The sequence below is a fragment of the Caloenas nicobarica genome, chromosome Z (genome assembly GCF_036013445.1).
Source record: "Caloenas nicobarica isolate bCalNic1 chromosome Z, bCalNic1.hap1, whole genome shotgun sequence".
Lineage (NCBI taxonomy): Eukaryota > Metazoa > Chordata > Aves > Columbiformes > Columbidae > Caloenas > Caloenas nicobarica.
The window spans coordinates 8,464,748-8,480,501 of record NC_088284.1 but is presented as its reverse complement, the minus strand read 5'-3'; the positions used below and the strand labels follow the sequence as shown (position 1 = coordinate 8,480,501).

General features: G+C 49.6%; 1 protein-coding gene across 2 annotated transcripts; it reads left to right on the top strand.

The window, feature by feature from the left end:
* Positions 1 to 681: 681 nt before the first annotated feature.
* Positions 682 to 15,037, top strand: LOC136002041 (aquaporin-7-like). Of its 2 annotated transcripts, none has more exons than XM_065656864.1 (7): positions 682 to 788; positions 5,184 to 5,310; positions 8,467 to 8,593; positions 10,866 to 11,003; positions 12,173 to 12,291; positions 13,630 to 13,847; positions 14,878 to 15,037. In XM_065656864.1, the coding sequence occupies exons 1-7, from the start codon at positions 682 to 684 to the stop codon at positions 15,035 to 15,037; spliced, it is 996 nt and encodes a 331-aa protein (XP_065512936.1). The 2 variants fall into 2 exon arrangements, with proteins under 2 accessions (XP_065512936.1, XP_065512937.1); XM_065656865.1 differs by lacking the exon at positions 682 to 788 and adding an exon at positions 1,545 to 1,640 and having other exon boundaries at positions 5,202 to 5,310.
* The last annotated feature ends 717 nt before the right edge of the window (positions 15,038 to 15,754 follow it).

Below are 15,754 nucleotides of genomic sequence, written 5' to 3'. Positions count from 1 at the left end.
TCCCCGCTTTCGCCTTATCTGTGGATTGAAAGCAGACCCAAGCAGGTGGCTCAAAGCTCGGTGGGGCTGTTTACATCCGCGGTACCCACATGGGGTCCTGGGGAGGGCAGGGGGATGCTCCCACACAGAGGGCTGTGGTGGGAACCCGGTCCCGAGCAGTTCAGGAGAATAAGATACTCAGGTGCCCATGAGCCAGGGATGGGGCAGGGAATGGGAGGATGACAGCAAGTGGGGAGCTGGCAGGACCTGAGTGGGAATCCCACAGGCACCCCAAGTCTCCTGTGAGACCTGAGGTGCCCTGTGTCTTGGTATCTCTCTAGTTAAATGCCCCATACCTGCACATGGAAGACACTTCCCAGGGCTCTGCCAGTGAGGTCCCTCAAAACCCATCATACTTTGCTGCATGTAAGACCAATCCAATTCTGGCTGGAAAGACAGAGAAGGGCAGGAGGGGAGGGTGGCCCAGCATGGGTTGGGTAGGTCGCTGGGCAGGGTAGACCAGGCACCTTCTGCTCTGTTGCCCAACAATGGGGCCAGCGTTGCCCCAGGTGACCCCTGCCTGGACAGGCCTGTTCTCCCCCTAATGACCAAGAGCCATGTAATTCCTCTCCTGCTGACACCACCGCCTCACGGATTACCTCCGGCTGAGCAAGATTTAGCAGTCTGGGGCAGGAAGGCACCATGTCCCTGGGGAGCAAAGTGGAGGGCTGTGGACCAGAGCAGGACCTCACCACTGTGCTGCCACAGTCCTGCGGCGCTCCTTCCTGCTCCCACTCCTGCCCAGCACGGTAAGAGCTAATAGCTTCAGGAGAAGGGATGATGGTGGGAAGGGTTGACCTGAAATGCTGTTGTGGATGGTGTCTTGTGAACAGAGAGTTGGGTAACAGTGTGGAGAGCAAAGCTGCCTGCTGACAGGGCTGTCCACGACGTGCTCAGTGCCTGCCATTTGTAAAGGAGAAGAGAAGGTAGCCCGTGAGCATTAGATGTGAGACCATGTGGTGTGGGTGCTCTAGGTATGTCAAGTGGGGTCTGTCCTAGACAGCTAAGGTCGTACCGGTGGTGTGCTGGTCTCTCTGACCTGGCCTTGCTTCCCCTGAAGGGGCCTGGGAATGTCTCCGTGCCATGTTCATTTGGTCTGATGGAGGAGCAAGCTGTTCTCATCCACGGTGAGGAGCTCCTCTGCTCATGCTCCTCTCAGCCTCGGGGGAGAAGTTAATGCTCCAACAGCAGGGCTGCAGCTAATGGAGTGGTGACATTGCAGCTGTTGATTAGTGCAATTAGGAGATAAATGAGCTCTTGGGTGCAGAGGAAACGTGTGCACTGTCCAGCTGAGTCAGAAGTGTGACTGTCCTGGAGTCCCTGGGCACTCATCCTTCCCAGGGCTGCTTTAGCAGGACCCAGGAGGGTTGTTCCCCCAGCTCTTCAGTGCCATGGGCATCAACACGAGCACAGTGAGCCTTGACTGTGCCAGAATTTTCCTCTTCAAACTGAGGCCTTTCTCACCAGTGCGGAAAGTGCACTTGCCTTAGGGAAGAGATGGGTTTGGTTTAGCAGGTGGTGTCTTAATGTGCAGTAGAAAATATGGTAAAATCATTGCAGAGTCAATGTTGAGTGAAGTTTCAACCTGTGAGCAAGTCAGGGTACACATCAGGAGGCAATGCAAAGCTAAATGTGAGAAGCTAATCCTCTAACAAAACTTAAAGTAAAACTTAATAGCACCTGTAAGAAATGAATTAACTCATGAATAAACAAACAGCTTTGAGAATGTGGCTGGAAATTAGAAGAAAGTCTCTAATCTACAGAGCAGCAAGTTCTGGTAACAGGCTTCCAGCAGGAGGAGTTGGGGCAAAAAGCACTTACCCCTGAATTGGAGAGAGGCCTGGTCACGAAAGGGATGTGGTTGGCTGCCTATGCCAGTAAGGGACTGTATTTGGTGACCCCGGGGATCTTCGTCAGCCCTACAGGTAAGTGAAACCATGCAAGTATGAACAGGTCACATTGGGCAACTGGCAGATCTTTGTGCTCCAGCCCTTGTCTGACTCACGTTGTTTGTGCTTGCTCGGGATCACCACATCTGGGTGCAAGGAGGAAGGGCAGCCCAGCTCACCTGGCGCAGGTACCTCCGCGTGGGTGTGCAGGATGGACCCGATCTCTCCCTGTCCTGCTGCAGACACTGGAGGAAACAGCATCCAGTGTGACTCACAGGTCCGGCCTCAGATGCTTATTTTAGGTCAGGATGAACCGCACTTTGGGGCTGCCTGGTTTTCTCTGCTGATTACAAAGCGGGGGGGTAACAGGCTCAGGCTCACACATTTCGGGTTTGTGTGCTGTCAGAGCAGTGGTGCTCTGCCCCATGGGACTTACAGAAATATGTTTTTAGTTGTTGTTACACTTCTTGAACGTTGGCAGATCAGCTTTCTTTAATGTATAAGAATGCCTGGAGGAACTCTGAAAGGAAAAGGTTCTCACATTTTCAGCAACCAAGAGAGGAACATATCTGAACACTTCTAAGCAGGAAACTGGTGTCTCAGTGCCATCTTGTGGAATGATCTGTGTGAAAATGATGAACAATGGCAAGAGGCATATGCAGTGATCCCTGATGCCATCCTGCAAGCATGCAGGAGTTTTAGGGAATTTGATGGTATCAGGGATTATTCTGCAAATATTATCACCAAATCAAGGATTTCTATTGCAAACTGGGATAGCCTTATTCCCAAGAAGATTGCAAGTCCATGGGAGACCAGTGTTCCCAGAAATTACGTTTTTCAGCCCAGATTAGAATATGAGGTGCTTATAGTTAATACTTGAACACAGGACTCAAAGTCTTTTGGAGACACAGCAGCTTTCTTGTTTGCCCACAGAGGAGGAATCAACTTGAAAGGCTCCCTGACATCTAGGAGTGAAAAACAAAGTTGTAGGTCCCGTTGTGGGGAATACTGACCCACTCGCACCTCATCCATCTGAGAAAGGCTGTGAGATCTCTAATATGCGCTGATGCCAGGACCTCAGCTTTACATGTCAGCTGGGAGCTACGACGTGTAGAAGAAACTTGAAGATCTTGTCAGCACCCCAACCTGGTGCTCTAGGACCCATGTTTTTGTACTCCATCAATAAACATTTGCACGGCAGAGAATGAAGTGACCTGGAAAAATTTATCGGTCACTTTTTCAGTGCCACAGCGTGGCTCGCAGACTCATAGGACAAAAATCCTTCCAACCTAGAAATATACTATTAGAACACCCTTGCCAGCAGCTTGGGTATCATACAGCATGGTGAGATGGTCCTTAGTATCAGAGACAAACTAGTAAATTATCGCATATTTAACCAGGTGTTCATTGAATGAAGTTGATAGTGAATCTGTTGCTGGAGGAGGGCTTAGCTGAGTCTGTAAAACCCTTCCCTGCCACAACACAGACATCCCTTGAGCAGAGAGAAGAATTGGCTTCCCAGGTTGTTCCATACAGCTGCTGAGTGTCCCATAGGTGAAAGAAAAGCTTGTGAACTTTTGCAACGCAGTAGTGCCAGAGGGATGCAACAGCAGGGCAGCGTGAGCAGAGTGTCACGTCCCCATTGGGGAGGCTGCTGGTGACACCCCCCAGGGCTGGGCACTGTGTCCCTCCCACAGTCATGCTGAGAAGCTGCAGCTGGCTGAGAGAAAGGTGAAGAAAACTAGCAAAGAATCAGACAAGGCTTGCAGAAAAAGGTCTTGAGTGTTCAGTAGGTTTAAGTTTTTTAGTGATTAAGCAAAAGTATTAAAACCTTTTCACATTGGAGAGGTAAGAAAAGCTGGTGATGAGGGAGATAAGCAGAGGCAATAGAATCATAGAAACATAGGATCATTTTGGTTGGAAGAGACCTTTAAGATAAAAGAGTCCAACCGTTAACCTAACACTGCCAGGTCCACCACTAAACCACGTCCCTAAGAACCTCATCTATGTGTCTTTTAAGCTTCTCCAGGGATGGTGACTCCACCACTTCCCTGGGCAGCCTGTTCCAATGCCTGTCAACCCTTTCTGTTAAGAAATTTTTCCTAATATTCAATCTAAACCTCCCCTGGCACAACTTGAGTTCTTCCTATCTCTTGTTAATTGGGAGAAGCCACCAACCCTCTCCACACTCCAACCTCCTTTCAGGCAGTTGCAGACAGCGATCAGGTCTCCCCTCAGCCTCCTTTTCTCCAGGCTGAACAGCCCCAGTTCCCTCAGCTGCTCCTCATCAGACTTGTGCTCCAGGCCCTTCACCAGCTCCGTTCCCTTCTCTGAACTCTCTCCAGCACCTCAATGTCTTTCTTGTAGTGAGGGACCCAAAACTGAACACAGGATTCGAGGTGCAGCCTCACCAGTGCCCAGTACAGGGGACGATCACTGCGCTGGTCCTGCTGGCCACACTATTCCTGATACAAGCCAGAATGTCGTTGGCTTTCTTGGCCACCTGGGCACACTGCTGGCTCATGTTCAGCTGAAATGAGCAGGTGAAGAAGGAATCAGGACAGTGAGGGCTCTGCTCTGGCAGTCAGATGAGATTGAAGGTCAATGGGAACTGTTGCCAAGAGTGGTCTTTCCTTGCCCCACAGGAGAGGACAGCCTGGGGGCTGGTGGGGGGGCTCTACACTCATGTAATGGAGCTCTGGGCACGGCTGGAGCAAATATTCAACCTGAAGCAATGCTCAAGGCGTTGTGCACTTCCCAGCTTCAGACAGCAGTGCACACCAGTTCCAGGCAGAGCATCCTCACCTCAAACTGGGCATCGAATAGTCCTGCAAAGCACAGGCAAGTGGTCCTAATCCCACCTGTTAAAAAACCAATGGCACCACACCACCAGCCAGTGGGTTACAATGCAGAGCACAGCCAAAACTCCTGTTCAGTGCCTCTGGAAAAGGTTATGTTGAACGACAGAGGCTTTAGGAGCACACCGAGACTATTTACAGCTGCACTGCCCTGGAGAAAGGCTGTTACTGGGCGAAGGCACAGAGTTCGCAATGCTGCAGTAGCAGACATATTGAATCCTCACCATACAATTTTAAAAGGATGGCATGTGTGTGTGGGAAGACTTCGAAGCTAGCTGCTACTTTATTGGTTTGTTCATCGTTAACCAAATGAATGAAGGTGTCTGGGGGTGAAGGGAGGGTGCCAAGTTTCAAAGGGTAACTTAGCTCAGCGCAATGAAGTGTGCTGTCACAACAGGAGCTCCTGTAGCTGCAGGCTGGAGCCGGAGAGCATAATGCTGGAGAAGATTCAGAAGGCGCTCACGATTCGTAGCGTCACCATCAGGCAGCTGCTGGCAGAAGCGCTGGGGATGTTCATCCTCATGGTAAGGAGGACATGGGCTTAGATGTGTGTGTGTGTGTGTGTGTGCGGGGCGAGTGAGAAGGTGTTTGCAGCAGCAGCCTGTAATGTCAGTGGTTTCTTAGCATGCACATCCTCGGGGTTGCTCTGGAGCTAGTTGCTACTGCTCACCCCTCTGCTCTGGTGGTGTGGCAGTTTCCCATCGGTAGACCATCTGTCAAAACCCTTCTGGAAGAAAAAAGCAATGTGGAGGGTGGGAGGAGGGCGCTAGGGGAGGGACCAGCAGGTGGGGCTGAGCCGCTGTTTCAGTTCTCTTCTAGGAGAAAGCCGAGGAAGAGTCTGGGAATGAAACTAAAGAGTGTTGTCTGGTCAGATGGGGTGACACAATGCTTGTGCCAACCCCCTGAGAGATCCTGTGCAGTGAATTGAGGCTTTTCTTCCCAACGTGCCAGAGGCGATGGTGCGGTTTGGGGTCCTACACAGTTTGGGGAGCAGACCCTGACTCCTCTACCACTGACAGTCTCTGTCACATGAGAACAGTATTCATCCATCTTCCGCTTGGGGTTGCCAGGGTAATGAACGCCAGTGAAACTCTCTGGAGCCACAACCCACCATTAGGAGACGTTATTACTGAGTGTAAAGTATGTCAAGATTTTACTTTTGTTTTTCTTATGCTGCCAAATGAATAGCGCTTATCCAAATCATACAGAAACCCACTCCTTTTCTGAGCATAAACAGATCATTTAATGCAGAAAAAGTGAGGTGATTTTGAGCTCTTGGGCTGCTTCATAAGTGTTTGGGGAGAGGGTGAGGAAATCTTTGCCGTCAGAATTGATGCCTGGTGGGGGTCAGGTGCCCACCAGGGCCAGAGCCTTCATATGTTGGATCAAAATAGCAAAAAGGTCCAGCAAGTGTCCGTGCCAACTTACTACACCAGGGCTTCGCTTGCAAGTGCTTCTGGGCTGAGGGAGACACTTTGGACTAGACAGAGGCTGGCACGGAAAGGCTGGGGATAATCCAAATAACTCGTACTTGGAGATATGCACAAAAGAAAGATTGTGTAAGGATGGGGACCTTTTGACACAGCTGTCGGTACAGAAAAATGTGCTTATTTACAAGGGCAATACCTGCATGTGTAAAGGATGCTTGTTTTTTATCACACCTGGTTGCACACCTAGGTCCTTGAATTTCACTCATACTACACAGTTTTGCACTGACTGGAAGTCAGAGTACATACAGCTGTGACTTCAGCAGGAGCTGAGCAAACCATTTTCCTTTTCCATTCCCTTTGCGTTTTGGTGGTGGAAGTTCCCAGATGATAAAGAACAAGTTCAGGGTTGTCCTGCCAGGGCTGTCTCTGGGATGCAGCATGGGGAGGAGACTTTTCTTTGTACTCTGACAATCTAAGGCAGATTTTGGAGCCTGCAGCTCATGTTGGCTCTTCCCTCACTGATCCCTGTGAAGGAATCGAGTAGGAGGAGGGACACTGGGCATGGACCCCCACCAAGGGCTGGCTACAAACAGCATCCAGCATCCAAATGTAGCATCCAGCTCTGCAGCAGCCCTATGGCCCTCAGTGCAACTGGGAATGTGCTGGATGCATCTCCAGGACACCTGGATGGTAGCGCTCAGCCAGGGCCTCTTGCTTTAGTGGGCAAGCAATGTTCATAAAGGCAGCAGGAGCAAACAGCAAAAGGAGCAGGGAGATAGGAAAAAACAACCAAACAACCAAACAACAAACACCACAACTATTTTAGGGCTCTGAGAATAGAGCAAAAGACCAGAGGTTTGGATCTGTGCTAAAAAATAGTCACTCTGGCCTGTTTTGGTTTTTTTTCAGGATAATGCTGTTCAGCTGTAACAGCCATGTCCCCTGACCTGCACCCCTCTGTGCTTGCTGCTGTTCTGCAAGACCTGTGCTTTATGTGTTTAGCTTCTCCTGGATGTGGCTTTGGAAAAGCTCAGAGATGAGTAGTCAGAGTTTCTTAAGAGCTTAGCAGATGCTGGGGGACATCCCAGACACCGGGTTTTGGGGCTTTTTCTGTGGCAGATGGACAGAAGGTTCCACACTGTGGAGGCTGTAGCTCCGGGCAGAGCACAGCGCGTGTTCTGTATATGTCAGAGATAAGAACAGTGTCTCTGGGCAACAGGGGATTTTGGTGATGTCTGAAAGGGAAGAGGGAGAGCAGACACGAGATAAAGTTGGATCCAGGCAGAGCAGCCAGTAAAGATCTGAGTCAAAACAGGACAGGCCAGAGCCTACTTAGTTGCTGGAGAACATACTGACTTTCTTGTCTTGGAGAGGCATGTCACTCTGGATAAACATCACCATAGTCCAAGGAGCAGGATCCACTCTCCAAGCCCTAAGCAGTTTGCAAGGCAGAGACCTCAAGAGAAGGTTTGTCCTTCTCCAGATTTCAGCGCAAGAGCTGTGCAAAGAACTGATTTTTCCACCCTCTGACCACATTAAAAGAGTGAAATAGAATTTACTTTCAGACCAGAGCAATTTCTTGGATATGTCTTTTCCTGATGGAGAATATTTACTTTCCTTTTTATCTTTTTTTCCCAGTTCCCCTTTAGTCACTAAAAAAATATTGACACTTTGGCTGTTTTCAAACTGAAAGTGTATGTTTTGAAAGGAAAAGTCAAACCAGAGTTTCCTTCCTTGTTTTTCACTGGAATAAGTTACCAAAATTAGAGTGCAGTTTGCCAAATAGCTGTGTGCTGCCCAAACTATGTTTTCAGTCGAAAAATTGTACACCAGGAAAGGAAAGATGGCAAGAATTTGCCCACTCTCCTTCTACGCAGCTCGGGCACCATCTCCAGAGGGTCTGTCGTGATGCTCCCCTGGCTCACGTCCCTGTCCCCAGACACAGACACTGTGGCTGTGTAAGTGATCCTAATCGAGCCTGGGACCTCAATGTGGGTGTCTGGGGTTTGTATCCTCATACTCAACCGTGAGTAGAGCACCTGGTTTGGTGTGATGGGCACCGAGGAGGAATAAACCAGGTACTGCTTCAGTTTTTGCAGGGGAGGGTGATTCTTTCTTCATCTCCTGACCATGGGAAACTGTCTTCAGGAGTTTATTATTATTGCATAAAAAGTGGCAAGGATGCTCCGTCCATCACAGCAATAACACTACTTTAACACTCCTTTCTCTCTTTCTTTTTCCATGCACTAGGTCTTTGGCTTGTCTTCTGTGGCACAAGTGGTATTAGGAAAAGGAAACTTTGGGCAGCAACTGAGCATCAATTTGGGATTTGGCATCGGTGTTACTCTGGGCATCCATGCGGCCGGAGGAATCTCCGGTGAGCAGGACACGCGAGCACAGGACATCTCTCTGTCACATAAAGGACACGTGTGTTGGGGGCAGCAGGAGTGGGTGGTGGAGGGGCAGGTGATAGGATGGCAAGGAATGGCAGTGCCCTCACTGGAAGAAGAGGCAGTCCTTGGGTCCTTGTGCAAGAAGAGCAGAGCAGATCTGGTGACTGTAACCAGGGGTCAGCCTTTTGACTCACTGATCACAGCCAAGTTTGTAGGGGGGAGACAGGTCTGAGGTCAAATCAAGGAGTTATGTTGGCACGGCAAGGTCAGGAGAAGCAGGGGACAAGTGAGGCACAGCGTACCTACAGTATGCTCACCCCCAAAGCATTTTCTGAGCTGGGAAAGGGGCAAGCAGGACAGGGAGAGTGGTGGAGGTTCATCCATGCCCTCTTGTTGCAGAGCCAGGTTTTAGCAGTGTCTCCGTTAGGTACTTGGCTTATGTCATCATGGCCCAAGGAGACAAGCAGCTCTGAAAACACACTGCCGAGATGACCCACAGGGAAGTAAATAATTTATTGTAAATGAGAGCTTACTGCTGATGTTGCAACAAGGAATGGTATGCAAATTTTCTCCTTATGATCCGCACCCATGTACACACGCCCCATGTGAACTCAGGAGGTGGCGTCTCAAGGCCATGGGGTGGTATCGCATGACAGAGCATTACCTTTGCCTTGTGCAATTTCTGCATTCATTTGCACCAGGAGACGAGATTAAGGGCTCTAGTGGGCAGAAAATTAAGGCAAGAGGTTGCTCTTGAGTTGTTGGAGCAAGGAGATGTCAAAGGCTGGCTTGCAAAGGAAAAATTCTCCATGCAAGCAGTCTGCTTTTGGTCTCCCTTTCCTTTTGGAGATGGTAGAGACAGCCAGAGGAAAGTGGGCTGAAGAAAGTCCTCAGTCCCTGCAGTCCCGGTTGACATTTGAGATGGAGCTGATCTGCTGAGGGCTGCGAGGTGGGAGGAAGGGTCTCAGCTCAGCCAGCCGCAGGCTGGCTCTGGAGCCAGCTTCAGGGCCTTTTGGCATTTTGATTTGGCCTAATTTGTGTCACAATATATTTCTTGTGATCTCTGAAATGGCTGGTCATGCCTGCAAAGGATCAAATGATTGAAGAAAAAAGCATCTTCCTCCATTTCAGTTGTGGTTATGGAACTGTAGCAGGCGGTACATGCACTTTGAGTTCACCCTGTGCTGTACTTCGATGAGGTGGTGTGTGCCTGGCTCTTACTCCTTTCTGAGTCTGGAGTAGGAGAAGTCCACTAAGGCTGGAGCATTTACCAGCTCCCCAAGTTTACACCTACTGGGCAGGAAAAAGCAAACTTTTCCCTTGTACTTGTGGGGAGATGAGGCTTGGAGAACAAACATAGTTTGCAACGAGGGCACCAAAACTGGATCCACTTAGTCTTTCTCCAAAAGCACCAACCTCCTCCACAGAAAGCGCCCCCTCAAAACAGGGAAAACTGGCCTTCCACTCTATGGAAGGCACATACTAAAAGATGTAAGGAAACAGTCTAAGATTACAAACTCTGCAAGGGAAGGACAGGGTCTGTTTCACACTAGTGGGAGCAACCATGTTCTGGGATGGATTGACCATCCCAGTAATGCCTTGTCAGCGCTGTGACATCAAAGAGCTAATCCGAGTCAGTGCTGACAGCCCTGTGTAGGATTTGCTTTGCAGACATGAAGATACGGGGCATTAGTGATTGATTTTGCAGTTTGTTTCCCCAGCATCTCCCTTCCAGGTGTACTAAGAGCCTACAGCTCCCACGAGCTGGGGCACTCAGCTGTGCCAGGATCAGGCCTACCTTCTCTATCATATGTTTTCAGAAGGCTTTGAGATTGTTTGGGATAAGATCTGCCTCATCTGCCTGTAGCCGTATGAAAGGTGGGTGATGAGTGTAAGTTCTGGGCTCCCTTTAAGCCGGGTAGAGAAAAGCTCCACAGAGGGACGCTCATGCTGTGCCAAGAGAGGTGTCTCAGACAGGCAAGATGACCCACTCTCTGGAGGCAGCCTGTGGTCCACAGAGACTAAAGCAGAGGTTGTGTAATTTTTGAAGGACTAAAGCTAGGAGCTCTCTGGCCTGCATTATTCAGCTGCCCAGGGAGAAGGGGTCAGCTTTGAGTCTGTACAGGAGGGAGACCCTGACCTGGGAGAGTCTTGATGTTCTGGAGCAAGGTCTGGCTGGTCACTGTGGGGCGTGGGGCATGCTTCAAAACAGCTGGATCCAGGCTGAGGCCACTTTCCTTTGCTGTGATTTTGCAGGAGCTCATCTGAATGCTGCCATCACCCTCACACACTGCATTTTAGGAAACCTCCCCTGGAGAAAGCTCCCAGCTTACCTGATCGGCCAGTTCCTGGGCTCCTTTGTGGCATCAGCCACTGTCTTTGCCATGTACTACGGTATGGTTGTGTCTTTATCATGGTCTTTGCTGTGGGCACCATTTCAGTCTTAACTTACAGTACTGCAGAAATGTTTCGTTTTACAGTATCCAGCATGATGTCTGGGTGAGGAGGGCGAGCTCCTGGTTTGTGGGACAGGCCTTCATAGCTCAAGGCCAGAGCAGGGCGCAGATATCTGTGGGAAGGAGGTGCAGTTCCTGGAAAACATACCTCCTTTGCTCAGGCCATTCCCACTGCCACAACCTGTCCTCAGCTCAAAGCCAGTGGCTGCGTTTTGTCAGCATTTTGCTTCCAGGGTCTGCAAGGGCTTGAGTAAGATGGACTACCATGTATTAGGTACAGCTGGAGCTCTGGAGGACTCTGCTGGTCCGTGGGAAGCAGGACAGCAGTTATTTTTTCAGCTGTGGTTTTGACTTGTGATCAGAGGACCCACCACCCGTTGGCTCCAGCACGTCTCAGCCCCTGAAGGGCAGAGGGGGGAGGCCTCCAGTGCACACAGTGCATCCAGCTTGCCCCCAGCAGGGACAGGGAGCTGGCAGGCACAAATAAGCAACTGCAGACCAAAGTCTGCAGGTAACAGATATCGGTGAGATCATGCCCTGTGAGGGGTGTGTCACCTCCCTCATATCTCCCGTTGCTTCTTTTCCCCTTGGAGTCCATGCTGGCTGCTATGGGTGGACTTGTGTACAGGCCATGTGGGATGAACTCTGTGCTAAGGGCAACGAAGCTGGTGAAGGGCCTGGAGCACGAGTCTGATGAAGAGTGGCTCAGGGGCTGTTGAGCCTGGAGAACAGGAGGCTGAGGGGAGACCTTATCGCTGTCTGCAACTGCCTGAAAGGAGGGTGTAGCATGGAGGGTGTTGGTCTCTTTTCCCAAGTAACAAGTGATTGGACAAAAGGAAATGGCCTCAAGCTGTACCAGAGGAGGTTTAGATTCGATATTAGGTAAAACTTCTTCATGGAGAGGGCTGTCAGGCATTGGAACAGGCTGCCCAGGGAAGTGGTGGAGTCACCATCCCTGGAGGTGTTTAAAACACCTCTACGTGGTGCTTAGGGACATAGTTTAGAAGTGGACTTGGCAGTGTTGGGTTAATGATTAGACTCAATAATCTTAAAGTTCTTTTCCCAACCAAAATGGTTCTGTGATCCTATAATTCCCATTTCTCCTAGATGCTCTGTATGACTATACCAAGGGGAACTTTACAGTGACAGGACCAACTGCCACGGCGTCGATCTTCTCCACTTACCCTGCTCCCTATATGTCCTTGCTTGGAGGCTTCTTCTCAGAGGTCAGTGGGGACATCTGTGGAGAAGGTGGGTGGTAACAGGCGCTGGTGCTGGTCTGCTGCAGGGCACTCAGCACTACATGTGCAGACAGAATCACAACCCCTCCTTCAAGGAGCCCACTGCCCAGGCAGGTGCCTGATAGGTAGGATCCAAGGCACCTTGGTGGCTGAGCAAGCCCAAAGGCTAACGCCTGCAGGCTGCTTCACAGCTCACTCCAAGTGCCCTCCAGGCACCTTCCCTTGCACACAGCTAACGCAGCAGGCAGTGAGAAGCTGAGCTATGTCATGAACCATCTCCTCTGGGTTCTGGACACTTCTCCGAGCTGTTATTCCCCTTTTTGGATCCTACACCCCCTCCACACTCCCAGGCAGCTCTGCTGGCTGCTCCTCACTGGCACAGAGGGCCTGCAAGTACCTTCACATGAACACAGCCTGTGTGGATTGAACCTCTGGGGTTTGAACGATTCAATTTAGACTGTGCACTGTTGATTCCCAAAATATAACAAATGTCCAGATGCCCAGAAATAGGAAAGGGATGCCTCAGGGGATGTGGAGCACTAGGACACTGGAGAAGGAGGGTTCACTGTCAATTCAAATCAGAGGAAGCCCATGCTTTTGTTTCCGACCTGACAAAACTCTTGCCTGGGCATGATGACTTGGCCTCCTGTGGAGCATGCAAAGACCTTGCTGCACAAGAAAGCAAATGACAATTACAGCACATTGCCAAGAGCCGCAGAGTTTCTGCTTTTGCTGCCACCTCTGCAAGCAGCTCAAGGCTCTACAGCTGCATTTTCTGAAGCAGAAAGAGACATTAGTCATCATCTTTGTTCAAACCGCTGTTCCTGATGTCGTGGGCATTGCCGATCTACAAACGCCAGCTACTTACTGTCACAGATTGGAGATGCAGCTTCCCAGATGAGCATCAGATATCTGCTTTGAGTCCTGAAAGGGCTTATGCAACGAAGGGCTATATAAAACATCACTCCCTCTAGGGAGGCTCAGATTTGTCTCCTTAGCAGTTTGTTACGGCTCTGCCTCTGTTAGACAAAATGTACTTAAAATAACCCATGTCCCCATCTTAAAGGTTCAGGGAAATGACAGTGCTGAGAAGTTCACATCAGTTCCAGAGCATTTTCAGTGATGAGGTGGAGAGATTTATGCTGGGAAATGAGTTAAGACTTTTCTTCAGTCCACCTGTGAGGAGGGAATAACATTGGGGTCCTCCCTGACTTGATCAGACTATAAATCTCACCTGCTTTCCCATTCTGGGAAGTGTCTTTCCTCTCTGCTGAGTGAGACCCTTCAGTCTCCTGACCTGTTCTCCCTTTCCTGCTCCTGCAGTTTGTGGCGACAGCGATGCTGCTCCTGGGCATTCTGGTCATCCATGATGAGAAGAACAACGAAGCCTTGAAAGGCACACAGGCCTTGCTCACGGGTCTCCTGGTCGTGGGCATTGGCTTGGGGATGGGGCTGAACACCGGCTACGCCATAAACCCCTCCCGGGACCTGCCCCCCAGGCTCTTCACGGCAATTTCTGGCTGGGGAATGGAAGTCTTCACGTGAGTGAGCTGTTTTGGTTTTACACTTCCATGCTCACAAGGATAGGCGATAAACCCAGGATAAAATGGTCATGAAGCCTTTTTCATTTGACCTAGTAATGCTATTGTCACAGAGCGCATTCTCCATTTTCATAGAGCAAGGGCTGTGCATTGAGGAGCCTCATGCACTGTGTAGTCATAATTTGGGGTGCACTAATTCTCCAGCATGGGATTTGGTCTTGACATTCTGATACCTCAATTTGGGCACCAAATTGGCTACCTGTTAGCTGGAGGTTATTGAGGTGACCAGAGCAATTCAGCTCAGCTGAAAGCAGGTACTTACAGCTGGATTGCTGAATAGCTCTCCTAAATTTGGATGTTTGAACCTGGAGGTGAAACCTACCCTCCCCTATCTGGTAAGATGGCCCCTGCTACAGGTTTTCCCATTGGATATTAGGAAAAAATTCTCTACGGAAAGGGTTGTCAGGCATTGGAACAGGCTGCCCAGGGAAGTGGTGGAGTCACCATCCCTGGAGGGGTTTAAAAGGCATTTAGATGAGGTTCTTAGGGACATGGTTTAGTGCTAGAGTTATATTACGGTTGGACTTGATGATCCTGAGGGTCACTTCCAACTGAAATGATTCTATGGTGAGTGCACTAACAGAGCCTCCTGTCCCAGCTGCTGATTTTAATTAAATTTCCAGAAAATACCTTTGAGCGCTTGATAAAGGAGGTGCAGACGTTATTGGAAATGGGGGGGGAAGAGAGGGGTGTGTGTGTGTCTGACACTCAGGCTCATCAGGATCGCACAATTTCTGTATAACATGAAACAAGCAGGCAGTGCTGAGCCGCTTCCCCAGGGCGATGGGGAAAGCAACCCTCCCTCCAGCAGTTATCCTGGTGGGTAGAGAATTTATCTAAGCCCAGTATTTGAAGCGGGACTAGACACCTCTGCTCACACAGATCACTCCTGCCCCAGTAGACTTGCCGTGTACCAGCAGGGCAGCGGTTCATCTGCCTCACCGGCTGCCTCTCTCATGTTTCATTTTAGGGCTGGACATCACTGGTGGTGGGTCCCAATCACAGCTCCGTTAATAGGAAGTCTCGCTGGTGTTTTCATCCACAAAATCTTCATTGATTTTCACAACCAACCTGTCCTGGAAAGTGGAAATGAGAAAGGACAGCAAGTCATGGAGTCTTCCACACTGTGACAGGCACGTGCTCCAAGGAAAAGGCCTGACAGCAAAGTCTACATGGACATATGGATTGACAGCCAAAGGGTACCCAAGGGGATAAGGACATGTGCAATGGTGGTGCTGGAGAACACTGTTTTTCCACCATGCAGGTGGAGAAATGAGAGACTTGTTTTCAATAAACCTGCTCTGCTTAACCAGACAAACCGGGTCTCGGAGACACTGGGCAGACCTGGGTAGGGCTACACCTCTCTGTGACCCAAAGAAATCATTCAATCTCCTTGTGTAAAAATCTACCAAAAAATATAGTCACTCTGGAGAAAAGCAAAGTACAGCTGCAGGACTCCAGATACCTGTCCATTCTTTGCAATCAAAATACAAGGTCCAATAGGGCTGAAATAAGACTTAGTCAGGAGAACATCAGTGAAAACCAGGGAACACTTACACAGAGGCAGAAATAATTAATGAAACAAATTTTGACCTGGAATATTGTTTGTTAAAAGGCAGGTATGACAGTGATGGAGGAGGGGCCTAGACTTGCTTCCATTTGCTAATCTGCTACCTTAACAAACACCCAGTTTGGCAGAGCACAGAGAAGAGTAAGGACAGTCTGAAATAGAAACCTGAACTTGATTTTTTGTGTGTCCCCTTGGTTTTGATTTTTTTTTTTTAATTTTTATTTTGCTCTGGACATCTGGGAAGCACCAGCAAATTACTAAACTGAATTACCAGGTC

Bases quoted from the DNA above. Each gene is read 5' to 3' on its own strand.
- LOC136002041 (XM_065656864.1), top strand. From the start codon at position 682: ATGTCCCTGGGGAGCAAAGTGGAGGGCTGTGGACCAGAGCAGGACCTC. The intron at 11,004-12,172 runs GTATGGTTGTGT...CATTTCTCCTAG, and splicing joins TGTCTTTGCCATGTACTACG to ATGCTCTGTATGACTATACC. The intron at 13,848-14,877 runs GTGAGTGAGCTG...GTTTCATTTTAG, and splicing joins TGGGGAATGGAAGTCTTCAC to GGCTGGACATCACTGGTGGT.